The sequence below is a fragment of the Rattus rattus genome, chromosome 4, assembly GCF_011064425.1.
Source record: "Rattus rattus isolate New Zealand chromosome 4, Rrattus_CSIRO_v1, whole genome shotgun sequence".
In the NCBI taxonomy this organism is placed as follows: Eukaryota; Metazoa; Chordata; class Mammalia; order Rodentia; family Muridae; genus Rattus; species Rattus rattus.
Window position 1 is genome coordinate 22075976 of NC_046157.1, and position 16761 is coordinate 22092736.

Sequence of the window (16761 nt, forward strand, 5' to 3'; positions counted from 1 at the left end):
GCTCTGTCTCTCATTGGCTGACTCCATTTATTTTAGTCTTATGTCAAGGCAAATTAAAATCATAGTAGAAAAGCACACATAGTAAAGTGGCTTACATCATGTCAGCCAAGAAGCAGAGTAGAAGAGAGGAAGCTTTGCTGGTACCCTTTCTCATTCTCCCTTCCTGGACTACAGAATGTTGGACAGCACTGCCTACATTTAACCCAGGTCTTCCCTCACAATCGTTAGTTGCTTGTCTACACAGCAGTTGTCTCTGTAAATGCCCTACCAGACATATACAAGAGAGCATTTCTTAAGCCGGCCATCTTTGAAATAAGTGATGCTCATTTTACTACTTATTCCTATCTTGAAAAGTAATATATGGACTGAGCAGCGTGTGTGTGTGTGTGTGTGTGTGTGTGTGTGTACTGAGCAGCATGTGTGTGTGCATGTGTGTGTGTGTATGTGTGAGTGTGTGTGTGTACTGAGCAGCATATGTGTGTGTGTGTGTGGACTGAGCAGCGTGTGTGTGTGTGTGTGTGTGTGTGTACTGAGCAGCATGTGTGTGTTTATATGTGTGTTGGGAGTGGTTTGTGTGGTGTGTGTGTGTGCAGTCTGTGTGCATGTGTGTGTGTACTGAGCAGCATATGTGTGTGTGCATGTGTGTGTACTGAGCAGCATGTCTGTGTGTGAGGATTGCACAGCATGTGTGTGTGTGCGTGTGTGTGTGTGTGTGTGTGTGTGTGTGTGTGTGAATGATTAAAGAAAAAGAGCCCCTAATGTGAGTGAGAGCAAAGGAGAGTATGTTGAAAGGGTTGGAGTGAGAAAGGGAAAGGTGAAAAGGATGTAATTGTATTTTAAAGCAATAGACTAAAGTTTTATGTGGATTTACTAGAGACTGATAAAGTTTGCTGGATATGAATAAAACTTCGTAGGATTTATTTTTCTGATAAATTATTATTCACCTATATATTATTTTTCTCTCTCCTCGTAAACCTCTTGCTACAAAAGCTTTGTTATCTAAAATTTTTATCTTTTCATTTACCATTCTGAGCTTTCCACTGTGATATTTCATTTTATATTAAATTTTGATTCTTTTTCATCTTAGAGATTTGGGTCTCAAACACTCACTCATTAACTGACTATTATTACAGAAATGAATGCTCTAGTGACAGTCATATAGAATTTGGTAGCCAAATTTGTGCATATATATGCCTTTGAGAACCAGTATTTCCACTTTCCTCCATCTTGTCCTTCCCCAGTGCCACCCAAATATCTTTACACTTACCCATGAGTTATTCTCATAACTAGAATATAGGTCCAGTAAAGGGAGGATGATAAAATAGTCAATCGTTGGTTGAGAAACTGGAGTTGGGAAGGCCATTTACATTGTAGATAATCTCCTCTGAATCTATTGTTTAAAGACATATGTTCTGACTTTGTGTTAAAGAATTTAGTCTCATTATCCTTTTCCTTCCCCTGTGTAGTGAACCATTTATAATATTCTCTGGTGGGCTGTCATATGACAAAGCTTGCAGAAGACCAAGTTTAACCATCATGCATGGGAAAGCAATTACAGTACTTGAAATGGATCATCCTATTGTTGAATTTCTAACTTTATGTGAAACGCCCTATCCCAACGGTAAGTGAATAAAATGAAACATTTAATTTTAGAAAAAAAAACATTTTTGAAATGACAAGTTGCTAATGAAATTAAGGTTAAATATTTTCAGTTTTGGCAGCAGACATCCACTGTGGTACAACCCCTGTGAGCTCCAGTTGCTGGCGCAGGTTCTGCACTTGCACCTACTGGGCAGACTGGAAGTAAGACAGATGTAGTGCAGCAGCGCTGGCGTTTCAGGTTCTAATATCAGGTAAGTGCTTTAAACTTTGATAAGGATGGTGGAAGCTGAGCTGGGAGGGTCCGATAGGGGTCCAGGGTGAAGTCACTTGGGGAAACTGAGGTCTCCTAATAGTCTCTCCTAGACCAGCTCCACCCATCCCATCCCAATGCCAATCAAAGTTAAAGCACTTACCTGATATCAGTGATCTGTAACTCTGGTGCTGCTGCATCTCCTTCACATCTGGCTTTGCTTCAGATGCAGCTGCAGCACATCTGATTACTCTAGGATTGCTGATGTATGGTCAGTGATTTATGTTAATTTGGGCAGTAGTCATAAGACCATCAGGAGGGAAGATGCATGCCTATGTTTATCATCGTGAATAAAGATACGAAACCTTCTGAAAACAATAACTGGTCTAAACTCACATAAAAATAAAATCTAATTGTGATAAGGTCCTTTAGGACAAATTTAAAATTAAAATGGTTAAAATATATAAACCATAAATATGAATTTATGGTGAAAACAATATTAATACACATCGCTACATATTCAAAAGGAGACTTGTAGATATAGGGCAAAGACTACTGGACTTGGGACAAAATTTTGAATTTATGATTTACTTTGCCAATTATTAGCTACTAAACATACTTATCATGTGTAGAAAGGGAATAATGTAACCCCAATATGACTATTGTAAAGGCAAATGAACATATTTTGTTAGCTATGAAAATATGTATGTTGTGTTTAACTGCTAAAATATTTGGATTTCCTTTATATTATTTAGCTTCATATTTAAATATGTAATATATAACAATCAATGTAGGAATTTAATTCCACAGTTACCAGAGACAAATAATCTGCATGTTTTAAATAATCAACATATATTTATTAAGTTGCTGTGGCTTCATACTACAAGGACTTGTGAGACTTAGAGAAGTTGTGAGCATAATTTTTACATAAATTGCATTAAGTCTGATCGGACCAAGGAAATAAATGTGAATTGCTGAGTCAAAGTAATGCATGATTATGATGCCGAGTTTCATGGTTTATAGCACAACTAACATACTATTCTATAGCTGGTTAAGTGACTAAAATCTTGGGAAATTCTCACTGAGAAACAGGACTTAAGCATGCCTTTTGAGAATTAAGTAAAGGTTTTATAAACTGTGGGTTTGATAAGATCAATTTAGAAGAAAGCTTCTAAGCTTTTAGAAGATGTTTGGGGAGATACAGAAGAACTCTGAGGAAATACTAACATGGAAAGAAAGCACTAGTTTTACACTAGTTTTAGTAGGGTTTCTCCAACAAATAGATAGGTTTCAAGAGAGAATCTCAAAATCCAAACTGCAGCAAAGACATTTGTAAGTAACATACACTTAATGTACCTGGGTGTGCTGTTCACTCACATAATCTCACAACTGGGGAGACTAAAGCCAGAGGACTGCCATGAGTTCAAGGCCAGCCTGAGCCACATGGTGAGCTTTAGTACAGCTTGTGCTGCAGTGTGCAAGACATTGTTTCAAAATAATAAAAAACAAAACAAAAATTAAGCCCAAACCACTGCAGGTTTCATACACAGTCACAGGTTGCTCGTTTTGTTTTTGTTATTTTTAAATTTATTTTTCTCTCACATATTACATCCCCCACAGTTTCTCTTCTTTCTTTCTCTCCGGTCTCTTCCCCCTACCCTAGCCCTCATTCGTGATCTACTCTTTCTCTATTTCCTTCAGAAAAGGAAGACCTCTCCTGGATAATCCACCAAACATGTCTTATCAAATTGTAGTAGAGGGAAGGTGCCTAGTCTCATAGGTTTTGGTTGTTGTTTGCTTGTTTTTAAAGAAAGAATAGTAAGATTGAGTAGAGTTAGTAGAGAGCAAAAAAATAGAAAAAAGTATTTTATGATATTTATCATTATTTATCACAATTTAAATGTCCTTTGGATTTATGAATATGGATAACAAAGGTTAGAGATGAGTAGGAAGGGAATGCAGAGGAAACAGAAAGAAAATTAAAATAGAGAACTAAAGCTAACGTTCGGAAGATTCTATCAAGAGCATTGAGGTGCATCTGAAATAGGAGCCGAGTCTGTTGTTGCAAAGATCAGACATTATATGCCTCGTGCTTGTAGTCTTCTGAGCATCACCAGCAATGCAAGGGTGATTTTTAATGGTTTAATAAAGTGTAAATCTGCTAAGTCATGCACATTCTCCCACAAATGGATTAATAAGTCTGTTTTTCAGAAAACTGATAAAGACAATTGAATTTTTCATTTGTCATATTTAAGAAGTGGTTTTAACTATACTCATGATACTTTGGATATACTAACTACTCAAATGTATTTTAATTATTCACACACTGAATATATCAAAGCACCAGAAAAGAAAGCCTACAGTATATGGCATTACATAATTAAGTTTCTCACAGCCTTCCCAGAGTCATCCAATGCAATTTACACTTTTAGTTATTCTCTTCAGATATACATATACTTAAGTATACATTATTTTGTTTTTTCTGCAAATCACAGAAGACTCTATGTACTTTCTTATTAATATTTTTATTATTATTCATATTGGGTAATAAGGAATTTCAGTCCTCTTACACCTACATAATGATAAAGGTCTTTCTTAGGCTAAACCATTATTAATAATTTTAATACTGCTGATACTTTTATGACATCCGATGATTTAACTCATTCTCATGAAACTCAAATGCTTTTTAACATTGTCAATTGGATCATTACCCAGAGTAATAACTATAATCAGAGCTTGCCAGTTCACATCTATATTTAGTTGGCCAGTCATCTTTAAGCCTTTCAAACGGTGCAGTTCTCTTCAGAATAATAATTATGATGGAACTTTGCACCCTTTGGTAGTAGGAGCAAGGGTTAAAAGATGAGACACACCAACCTAAAACCTATGCCTATTAGCTATAAATTTTAAGATGTATGCTTTTCATCTAACTTTTGTAATAGCATAAGGTAGTTAATCGTGCCATTTCAGGGGGAAAGGAACTTCAAGTGAAGGGATGTAACACCTAAGACAAAACTTCAGTAAATAATAGGCAAGCAATAGAGTCCAACAGAGATTCCTAAAGAATTCTTTAGTGGCTGTCACAATGTACAAAGGACTTCTGAGAGAGGGAAACTTCTGCTGCCAGTTTTTATTTATGTGGGAACAATAATAACTTTTGGCAGATGTAACTATCTAAAATTGTAATTTATCTATGACTTTAGTTCATACATGATAGTGCCTCGGCTATTTTATCTCCTAACACTTGATATAAATCTAGCCTATGATTTTCCTAAGAACTAGAAAAAAGAAAATAAGGAGTCATATGGTGTTCTTTAGACTAACACCAAGTTGTATTAAAGCAATGGTGAGAAACTTAAAGCAACTCTAGAGATAGAATGGGAAGGTCTCAGTGAGAGCAGTTTGGGCATTGACCTAGAGCAGACAGCATATTGTCATATACGTACTTATCTGAACATCAGAGAGACACCAGTTTGCTTTTGTCTTTTTCTCTCACGTGGATGTGGTCTGTAACTTGAGTAAGTAAGCACAGTAGCTTCTCCAGTCTGTCAGTTACTCTGAAGGCTGTCTACCCCAGTATTTAAACTTCCCACCCAAGACTTGACTCCTCTGTAGAAATCACCTGCTGAGTGATTATTGAGTCTCAAATTAGTTCTTTTCAAACTACTGGGACCTGCTGGTGTAATGATAACCAGATGAGACTGGAATTTACAGTCCTAGGTTGAATTACAGAGAAACGACTGTTCAGGAATCTATGCCTCTTTGGATGCGCTCCCTCAACACTTGTAGCAGAGATCACGCATATAAAATGTCCTCACAGACACAGTTTCTTTAAGCAGAGAACACCTTTTTCACCTTGGCCTTCCGCATTAGTCCTTTGTTGTGAATGAAAAACAATGCTTACTGTGGTTCTTACCTAAATCACTGATCCCTGTCTAAAAGCAAACTACATTTCATACTATTCCCATCATTTTCTCACAGTTCCTGAATTCTTGTTTCCTCACCTGTTCTCAGCTTGTATACTTCCCTAGAACAAAAGCTCTATAAGAAAGATTTATTGTCACCCTTACGTAGCCATATATAAGCCATATAGCCATATAGCCTTTTTTTTTCTGAGTCAGTTTCTGGATATAATAGAGGAAGAGTAGGCAGGAAAGGAGTGATGGAAAGCAGGTTGGATTTTAGAAACATGAAGATCTTAGATTACCTCATGCTGTTTGCTTTTCATTGGCTTGCCCTCCTGCACACAAGAAATAATCTGTAAGGGTATGCTAAACCATACTGACTTGAAGAACACGTCTAACTATAAGTGGTTTACTATTATAGTAAGGCGGTTGTATATCATATCCCAGAGAAGCAGTTAGTTCAGTCTCAGTTTGTCTCCTACTAGGCATGAACAAGATCAAAAATATTAAGGTTATGAATATAATAGTCATCATAAGTTGAGGTGACACCCTCACTCTCTTCCTCATATCCTAGGATGACTATCATGCCATGATTTTAGAAATATATTTTACTATGTCCTATATATATGGTCATTTTTTCCTAGTTCTGTTAAAGATCTTAACATTATTTTTATCAAATACAACATGTATTTTATTAAAGTACTCTTTGTCACTCTGTCTCATAATTTGTTTTTTTTTCATCATTTAAATAAAATCTCTACATGAGACAAATGAAATGCAGTATTTGGTGGTTTAAATAAAATATGTGTTACTGAAACTTTTCAATATTTTTCTCTGTGTTGTAGAGTTTCAAGAACCCTATGCTGTTGCAGTTCTTCTAGAGAAAGATCTCATCGTAGTTGATCTGACACAAACCAAGTAAGTTGTTCATAGCTGCACCAGATACTTTTAAATTTCATTCAGCACAGTGCAAATGCAGTGTCACATTTTAGATGATTGGCAGTGGTCTTCTCTAGATAGTGAATTTTCCTTATGTAAAATTGTCTTGCTAAAGTTACGGAAATACAATTTTGTTAAGAGATGAAAGTGAGTCAGGAGATTTTGAGTAACAAGAAAATCGCCAGTTATCTTAAAAGTATGGATGTTTGGACACAGCATTTGGACAACCAAAACACAAGGAATCACTTTTTTTTTTTTTTTTTTTTTTGCTGTTGCAAAAAACAGTTGTTGGAAAAGCATGTACAGTGTAGCCGTTGACCATCTGTGAGTCTGTTGACTGAAGGAAAACTGATAAGAAAATCACATACACAGAAACTATTTTGAGGCTATCACACCAGACAGCTCTGAAGCGTGGGATTTTTAGGGACAGAAAATGGAATCTACCTTTTAGTTCTATATTTAAAATGAGGAAAATTTATAGTAAAAGTGAAGGAAATTCGTTTCATCTCTGAGACACAAATACACAGCTGGAAGACAACATCCATCAATTTCAAGGCTGCGTTTATAGTCAGTGTAAAGGAGTAGAATACATCATGGTAACAGCAGCATTCAGGACACGCACATCCTCTGTTACTTGTTTCTCTCTCCATTGAACACTTTCCTCCCCTCTCATGGTCCCTTTCTAGTTTTATCACATACACACCTACATACTTAATTCTAAACTCTATACGAGAAAATATCTAGTATTTCTCCAAATTTGGTTAACTTTACTTAATATAATGATTACCGGGTCCTTTCATTTTCTTTCAAATGTTATGATTTCATTTTTATTTAAGATAATAAAACTCTAATTTGTACAGGTAATGTATTTTATTTATTCATCTGCGTTATCCATGAGATTAGAACTATCCATTGGAACCTTATAGAATCATCAATGGATACACAAAGTCAATGGTTCTCCTTTCTCCTAAATCTATCTGAAGCAAATAGTCCAGTAGCGAGGAGCAGAGCCTCCTGAGACCCTCCTCTAGACGTACTTGACTCTTAATAGTTCCATTCTGTGCATACTTAGCGAAGTTAGCCTTGGTTGCTTTGAGTTGGTAGTCGAAATAGCTATTATTTACCAGAAGATATCACTCTCCATATCAGCTCAGTGTTCCATGAACTAAAGACAGGATGATGATATAAGTGTCTTATTTGAGGCTTACCATTCACCAGCACATGTTCTTAGTACCCTGTGCAGCCACCTTCCATCTCTGTTTTAATTTTCAGTTCACTGGAGAGATTTAAACTGAGCGTAGTGAACCACTATGGCTATACACAAATATTTTAAAAAGTAGTTTGATCTATGTCAATTGCTAAACATCGGCAATCTGTTCCCTCCTTGAGACTACGATCTCCATAGCAATGGTTATGTGATCAGATTTTCAGAAATAGTCATGGAATCTTTCCTGTATACTGGGTCTCAGATCCAACCAGAAGTTGTGTATCCCCAGAATTGTAGGGCCTATTGAACAAGTGGGATTCTCTTGCCCTCAGAGTGGTCTTTTAGGTTGTAAAACTCAGAGCTGGGTAAAACCATTGATAGCATTTCTACCCCAGTAGCCCACATAAAAGCCTCTATGACTTCAGAACTTCTAGGACTACAAAAGGTACCTGTCAAGAGGAGGCTTCAACTCACTTTCAGCTTGATTATTTCCAATTCCTATGACAATTCCCCACCTTACTTGTCTCCTTTCTAGGTTACTGGCTTCTACTAGTACTTGAGATTGAACATAGAGATTAGAGATCTGATTTAGGACCTACATGTAATAAAGAATGTGTGGTGTCCATATGATGGATAGTGTGGGGTATGTTTTCTGTCCGTGGCTAACCTTACTCAGGATAAATGTTTAGAGCCACCCATTTGCCTGCAAATTATCTAACATCATTTTTGTGTCCAGCTGAGTAAAATCCCAGTGTACCACACTTACGCTATCTAGTCATTATTGTGGACACCCTTCCCTTCTCCTCTAGAAGTTATAAAATTTGAATTATAGGTCTTTGAGTTTTTGTTTTGTTTTAACAGGGCGGCGGGGTCTTTCATTCTTATACACACAGATATCTAGTTTTCCCAACACTATTTACTGAAAGTGTTGTCTTTCTCTAGTACACATTTTTGTTGAAAATCAGATGCCTACAGTTGCACGGATTTCGTGTGTGTGTGTGTGTGTGTGTGTGTGTGTGTGTGTGTGTAATTTACTTCACATCCAGGTGTGTGTGTGTGTGTGTGTGTGTGTGTGTGTGTGTAATTTACTTCACATCCAGTTCACTAACCTTCCTCCCAGTCACTCCCTCCAACAATCTTTCCCCATCCCCCTCTCCTCTGAGAGGGTAAAGGCACACCGTGGGTATCCCCCTACCTTGGCACATCAAGTCTCTTGGGGGGGCTAGGCACATCCTCTTTCACTGAGGCCAGACAAGGTAGCATAACTAATAGAACATATCCCATAGATGGACAACAGCTTTTGAGATAGCCCCCGCTCCAGTTGTGCAGGACCCACATGAAGACCAAGCTGCACATTGGCTACATGTGTGCAGGAAAGGCCTAGGTCCAGCCCATGTACGTTCTTTGGTTAGTGCTTCAGTCTCTAAGAGTCCCAAGGGTCCAGGTTACTTGACTCTGTTGGTCTTCCTGTGGAGTTCCTATTCCCTTTGGGCCTGAAATCCTTCCAGCAACTCTTCCAAAAGAGTCCCCAAGATCCATCTACTGTTTGGCTATGAGTCTGTGCATTCTTCTGAATTAGTTGCTGGGTGGAACTTCTCATGGACAGTGATGCTAGACTCTTGTCTATAAGCACAGCAGAGTATCGTTAATAGTGTCAGGTATTGGTGCTTGTCATGGGATGGGTCTGTGGTTGGACCAGTTATTGGTTGCCCATTCCCTCAGTCTCTAATCCATCTCCTGTCTCTGCTTTTCTTTTAGACAGGATAAATTTGGGTTGGAGTTTTGAAACTTTCATGCTGTTTCACTGATCAATATATGTGGATTTGTGTGTATATGTGTGCCACTCCACTACCCCTTAGGACCATAATTTTGTTGTATAACTTGAAATCAGGTATAATAATGTCTCTATTGTATTTTGCTCAGTCTCTATTTTTTTGGCCATCCAGAGTGTTTATGTTTCCATAATAATTTTAGGATCTTTTCAATTTCTGGGAATAATGGCATGGAAATTTTGATTGAGATTGAATGAATCTGTAGATTACTTTTGGTAGTAGTACTATTTTCACAACATTGTAACAACTGCTGAGTATGGGAAAGCTTCACCTTTCTTTTTTCTTTTTAATTCTTTAATCTTTTCTTTTTACAGTCCAATCTTTATCTACCTCCCAATATGACCTCTGACTGTTCCTCATCTGATAACCCCACCCACACACACATATCCATCTCCCAGAGGATGTCCCCACCTGCACCAGACCTCCCCATTCTCTGGAGCCTGAAGTCTCAAGGGTTAGCGCATCTTCTCTCACTGAGGCCAGACCTGGCAGTCCTCTGCTGTATATGTGTCCGGGGCCTCATCTCAGCTGGTGGATGCTGCCTGGCTGGTGCTTCTGTGTCTGAAAGATCTCAGGGGTCCAGGCTAGTTGAGACTGCTGGTCATCCTATGGGGTCACCCTCCTCCTCAGCTTCATCCAGCCTTTCAAACACAGGGGTCCCCGATTTCAGTCAAAAGGTGTAAGTATCTGCTTTTGTACAAGACAGCTATTTTTGGGGCCTCTCAGAGGACAGCCATGACAGGCTCCTGTATGTAAGCACAGCATAGCATCAGTAATAGTGTCAGGCCTTGGGGCATCTCCTTGAGCTAGATCCCAATTTGGGTCTGTCACTGGACCTCCTTTTCCTCATGCTCTACTCCATTTTTGCCCCTACAGTTCTTTCAGACAAGAATATTTCTGGGTCAGAGTTTTTGACTGTGGGATGTCCTGTCTTTCTACTGGAGGTTCACTCTCCCCACTATAGGGCATTTCATCTAAAGTCCCTTCTCTTGAGTCCTGAGAATCTCTCACCTTCCTGGTCTCTGGCACATTCTAGAGGATCCCTCCACCTCCTATCTCCTAAGGTTGTCTGTTTCCAGTCTTTCTGCTGGTCCTCAGGGCTTCAGTCTTGTTTCCCCTCCCCCAATACCTGATCATGTTCTCCTCCCCTTTCCCCCCCCCCGTTCCCCATTCTCTTTCCCACCCAGGTCCCTCTTTCCCTCTGCCCCTTTGTGATTGTTTTCTTTTCTCTCCCAGGTGTGATTGAGGCATTCTCACTTGGGCCCTTCAGCTTCTTAACCTTCTTGAGTTCTGTGAATTATATCCTGAGTATTCTGTACTTTTCTGGCTAATGCCTACTTATTAGTGAGTACATACCATGCATGTCCTTTTGGGTCTGAATTACCTCACTCAGGATGATATTTTCTAGTTTCATCCATTTGCCTGCAAAACTGATATTGTCCTTGTTTTTAATAGTTGAGTAGTATTCCATTGTATAGATGAACCACATTTTCTATATCCATTCTTCTGTTGCGGGACATCTGGTGTTGTTTCCAGTTTCTGGATATCACAAATAAGGTCTCTATGAACATAGTGGAACATGTGCTCATGTGTCATGGCGGGGCATCTTTTGGGCATATGCCCAAGAGCAGTATAGCTGGGTCTTTAGGTAGATCTATTTCTAATTTTCTGAGGAACCTCAAGACTGATTTCCAGAGTGGTTTTACAAGTTTGCAATCCTACCAGCAATGCAGGAGCACTCCTCTTTCTCCACATTCTCCCCAACATGTGCTGTCATCTGACTTTTTGATCTTAGCCATTCTGATTGGTGTAAGGTAGAATCTCAGGGTCATTTTGATTTACATTTCCCGGATCACTAAGGACTTTGAACATTTCTTTAAGTGCTTCTTGAGCATTCGAGACACCTCTGTTGTGAATTGTCTATTTAGTTCTGAACCCTATTTTTTGATTGGATTGTTTGGTTTTTTTAAGAAAGGACTGAAGCATCTGCACTTTGGTCATCCTTCTTCTTGAGCTTCATGTGGTCTGTGGACTGTATCTTGGTTAATTCGAGCTTTTGGGCTAATATCCACTTCTCAGTGAGTGCATAGCAAGTGTGGGGTTTTTGTTTGTTTGTTTTTGTGATTGGGTTTCCTCACTCAGTATGATATTTTCTAGTTCAATCCACTTGCCTATGAATTTCATGAAGTCATTGTTTTTGATAGCTGAGTAGTACTCCATTGTGTAGATGTACCACACTTTCTGTATCCATTCCTTTGTTGAAGGGCATCTGGGTTCTTTCCAGCTTCTGGCTATTATAAATAAGACTGCTATGAACATAGTGGAGCATGTGTCTTTGTTATATGTTGGAGCATCTTTTGGGTATATGCCCAAGAGTGGTATAGCTGGGTCCTCAGGTAGGTCAATGTCCAATTTTCTGAGGAACCTCCAGCCTGATTTCCAGATGGTTGTAGCATCTTGCAATCTCACTAACAATGGAGGAGTGTTCCTCTTTCTTCACATCCTCACCAGCATCTGTTGTCACCTGAGTTTTTGACCTTAGCCATTCTGACTGGTGTGAGGTGGAATCTCAGTGTTTTGATTTGCATTTCCCTGATGACTAAGGATCTTGAACATTTCTTTAGGCACTTCTCAGCCATTCGATATTCTTCAGCTGAGAATTGTTTGTTTAGGTCTGTACCCCATTGGTTAATAGGGTTATTTGGCTCTCTGGAGTCTAAGTTCTTGAGTTCTTTGTATATATTGGATATTAGCCCTCTCTCAGGTATAGGATTGGTAAAGATCTTTTCCCAATCTGTTGGTTGTCATTTTGTCCTATTGACAGTAGCCTTTGCCTTACAGAACCTTTGCAATATTATGAAGTCCCATTTGTCGATTCTTGATCTTAGAGTATAAGCCATGGGTGTTCTGTTCAGACCCATGTGTGTGGGCCTCTGTGCAAGAGGTTTTCAATGGAGATCTCTGGTTCCGCTAGCTATTCAGGAGAAGGGAAGAGAACTGGGGCAGGGAGGGAAATGACTCTTCACTGCTTCCACTGGTGTTGTTCCACCTCCTTTTCAGGCCATGCTTAGCTAGCATGGGAATGACTAGCTGGTGAGGGTGCAAGAGGGCTTCTGCTGGCAAATTTGAGAGAGCAGATCTCTTCTATAAGCAGCAGTGTTACAGCTCTTATGACAGAAGCTCTCAGATGATGGAGTGATTCTTGCACACCTTTAATCCTGAACATGATTCCTAAATACAGTTTTTGGATGGGTCAGTGTCTGACAGCAAGTACTTCCTATTGGTTTTGTCTGAGAGCTTGGGAAGACCTCATTTATCTCATATTTGGAGGCATGGTCCTGCTTCTACGATTGATCTGTGAGCCTATGTAACCTGTGAGCATGTCTTCACCTGTGGTGGGGGAGCTTGGGGTATTGCTCTACCTGATTGGTCTGTCTCAAGCCTCTGTAAAGGGGTCTGTGGGAGCTGCAGCTGGTGAGGACTAGATCTCCTGGGATACTGGAAATGTGCCTGCCATCCCTTTTAGGGTCTCTGGGGATTCAACCTATCTTGACCAGGAATAATGGTACCTTTCACATCCCACTGCCCCACACATGTGTTCAAGGCTCTTCCCCACTTTTTCTTCTATTATTTTGAGTAGATCTGGTTTTATGTGGAGGTTCTTGATCCACATGGACTTTAGCTTTGTACAGGGTGATAAGAATGGGTCAAGTTGCATTCTCTACAGGCTGATCACCAGTTGAACCAGCACCATTTGTTGAAAATTCTATCTTTTTTCCACTGGATAGTTTTAGCTCCTTTGTCAAAGATCAAGTGACGGTTGGTATGTGGGTTCATTTCTGGGTCTTCAATTCTATTCCATTGATCTACCTGCCTGTCTCTGTACCAATACCATACAGTTTTTATCATTATTGCTCTGTAATACAGCTTGAGATCAGGGATAGTGATTCCTGCAGAAGCTCTTTTATTGTTGAGAATAGTTTTAGCTATCCTGTTTTTTTTATTTCAAATGAATTTGCAAATTGCTCTTTTTAACTCTATGAAGAATTGAGTTGGAATTTTGACAGGGATTGTATAGAATCTGTAGATTGTTTTGACAAAATGGCCATTTTTATAATATTAATCCTGCCAATCCATGAGTATGGGAGATCTTTTCATCTTCTGAGATCTTCAATTTCTTTCTTTAGAGACGTAAAGTTCTTGTCATAGAGATCTTTTGCTTGATTAAAGCCATACCGATATATTTTATATTACTTGTGACTATTGTGAAGGGTGTTGATTCTCTAATTTCTTTCTCAGCCTGTTTATCCTTTGAGTAGAGGAAGGCTACTTATTTGTTTGAGTTAATTTTATATCCAGCCAATTTGCTGAAGTTATTTATCAGTCTTAGGAGTTCTCTGGTGGAACTTTTGGGGTCACTTAAGTATACTCTCATATCATCTGCAAATAGTGATATTTTTACTTCTTCCTTTCCAATTTTTATCCCTTTGACCTCCTTTTGTTGTCTGATGGCTCTGGCTAGGACTTTGAGTACTATATAGAATAGGTAGGGAGAAACTAGACAGCATTGTCTGGTCCCTGATTTTAGAGGGATTGCTTCAAGTTTCTCTCCATTTAGTCTGATGTTGGCTACTGGTTTGCTGTATATTGCTTTTACTGTGTTTAGGTATGGAACTTGAATCCCTGATCTTTCTAAGACTTTTAACATGAAGGGGTGTTGAATTTTGTCCAATGCTTTTCAGAATCTAATGAGATGATCATGTGTTTTTTTCTTTGAGTTTGTTTATATAGTGGATTACATTGATGAATTTCCATATATTGAACCATCTCTGTATCCCTAGGATGAAGCCTTCTTGATCATGATAGATAATTGTTTTGATGCGTTCTTGGATTCTGTTTGCAAAACTTTTATTGAGTATTTTTGCATTGATATTCATAAGGGGAATTGATCTGAAGTCCTCTTTCTTTGTTGGGTCTTTGTGTGGTTTAGGTATAAACATAATTGTGGTTTCATAGAAGGAATTGGGTAGTGTTCCATCTGTTTCTATTTCTGGAATAGTTTGGACTGTATTGGTATTAGGTCATCAATGAAGGTCTGATAGAATTCTGCACTAAACCCATCTAGTTCTGGGCTTTTTTAGTTGGGAGACTTTTAATAAGTGCTTCTATTTCTTTAGTAGATATGGGACTGTTTAGATAGTTTATCTGATCCTGATTTAACTTTGGTACCTGGTATCTGTCTAGGAAATTGTCTATTTCATCCAGATTTTCCAGTTTTGTTGAATATAGGCATTTATAGTAGGATCTGATGATTTTGACTGTCCTCAGATACTGTTATTATGTCTCTCCTCACATTTCTGATTTTGTTAGTTTGGATACTCACTCTATGCCTACTGGTTAGTCTGACTAAGGGTTTATCTATCTTGATTTTTCCAAAGAACCAGCTCCTGTTTTTGTTGATTCTTTGTATGGTCCTTTTTGTTTCTACTTCATTGATTTCAGCCCTGAGTTTGATTATTTCCTACCATCTACTCCTCTTGGGTGTATTTGCTACTTTTTGTTCTAGAGCTTTTAGGTATACTGTCAAGCTCTCACCAGTGTATGCTCTCACCAGTTTCTTTTTGGTAGCACTCAGAGCTACGAGTTTTTCACTATGCACTGCTTTCATTGTGTCCCATAAGTTTGGGTATGTTGTGCCTTCATTTTAATTAAATTCTAAAAAGTCTTTAATTTATTTTTTTATTTCTTCCTTGACCAAGTTATCCTTGAGTAAAGCGTTGTTCATCTTCTATGTGTATGTGGACTTACTGTCATGTTTGTTATTACTGAAGACCAGCCTTTGTCCCTGGCAATCTAATAGGATGCATGGGATTATTTCAGTCTTCTTATATTTGTTGAGGCCTGTTTTGTGACTGATTATATGGTCAGTTTTGGAGAAGGTACCACGAGGTGCTGAGAAGAAGGTATATTCTCTTGTTTTAGGATGAAATGTTCTATAGATTTCTGTTAAATCCATTTGGTTCATAACTTCTATTAGTTTCTCTGTGTCTCTGTTTAGTTTCTATACACATGATCTGTCCATTGAGGAGCATAGGGTATTGAAGTCCCCCACTATTATTGTGTGAGGTGTGATGTGTGATGTGTGCTTTGAGCTTTAGTAAGGTTTCTTTTATGAATGTTGGTACCCTTGCATTTGGAGCATACATATTCAGGATGGAGAGTTCATCTTGGTGAATTTTTCCTTTGATGAATATGAAGTGTCTGTCCTTCCTTATCTTTTTTTTTGATAACTTTTTGTTGAAAGTTGATTTTATTTGGTATTAGAATGGCTACTCCAGCTTGTTTCTTTGGACTATTTGCTTGGAAAGTTGTTTTCCAGACTTTTACTCTGAGGTAGTGTCTGTCTTTGTCATTGAAGTCTGTTTCCTGTATGCAGCAAAATGCTGGGTCCTCTGTACATATTTAGTCTGTTAGTTTATGTCTTTTTATTGGGTAATAGAGTCCATTGATGTTGAGAGATATTAGGGATGAATGGGGTTTTTTTGTGTTATTTTTGTTGTTAAAGGGGGAATTATGTTTGTGTGGCTCTCTTCTTTTGGGTTTGTTGCAAGATGATTACTTTCTTGCTTTTTCTAGGGTGTAGTTTCCTCTTTGTGTTAGAGTTTTCCATCTATTAACCTTTGTAAGGCTGGATTTGTGGAAAGATTGTGTAAATTTGGTTTTGTCATGAAATATCTTGGGTTCTCCATCTATGTTAATTGAGAGTTTTGCTCAACATAGTAGCCCGGGCTGACATTTGTGTTCTCTTTGGGTCTATATGACATCTGCCTAGGATCTTCTGTTTTTCATAGTCTCTGATGAAGTCTGGTGTAATTCTGATAGGTCTGCCTTTATATTTTACTTGACCTTTTACCCTTGTTACTTTTAATATTTTCTTTGTTTTGTGCATTTGATGTTTTGACTGTTATATGACAGGAGGGATTTCTTTTCTGGGCCAATCTATTTGGAGCTCCATAGGTTTCCTGT

At 38.4% G+C, this 16761-nt stretch overlaps 1 protein-coding gene across 1 annotated transcript in view; it reads left to right on the top strand.

The window, feature by feature from the left end:
* Window positions 1-16761, top strand: part of Stxbp5l (syntaxin binding protein 5 like) — a 171706-nt gene that overhangs the window by 37131 nt on the left and 117814 nt on the right. The window contains exons 6-7 of the mRNA XM_032899379.1: window positions 1467-1621; window positions 6603-6675. Of these exons, the coding sequence (XP_032755270.1) occupies window positions 1467-1621; window positions 6603-6675 (228 nt within the window). The remainder of the gene's footprint in view (window positions 1-1466; window positions 1622-6602; window positions 6676-16761) is intronic.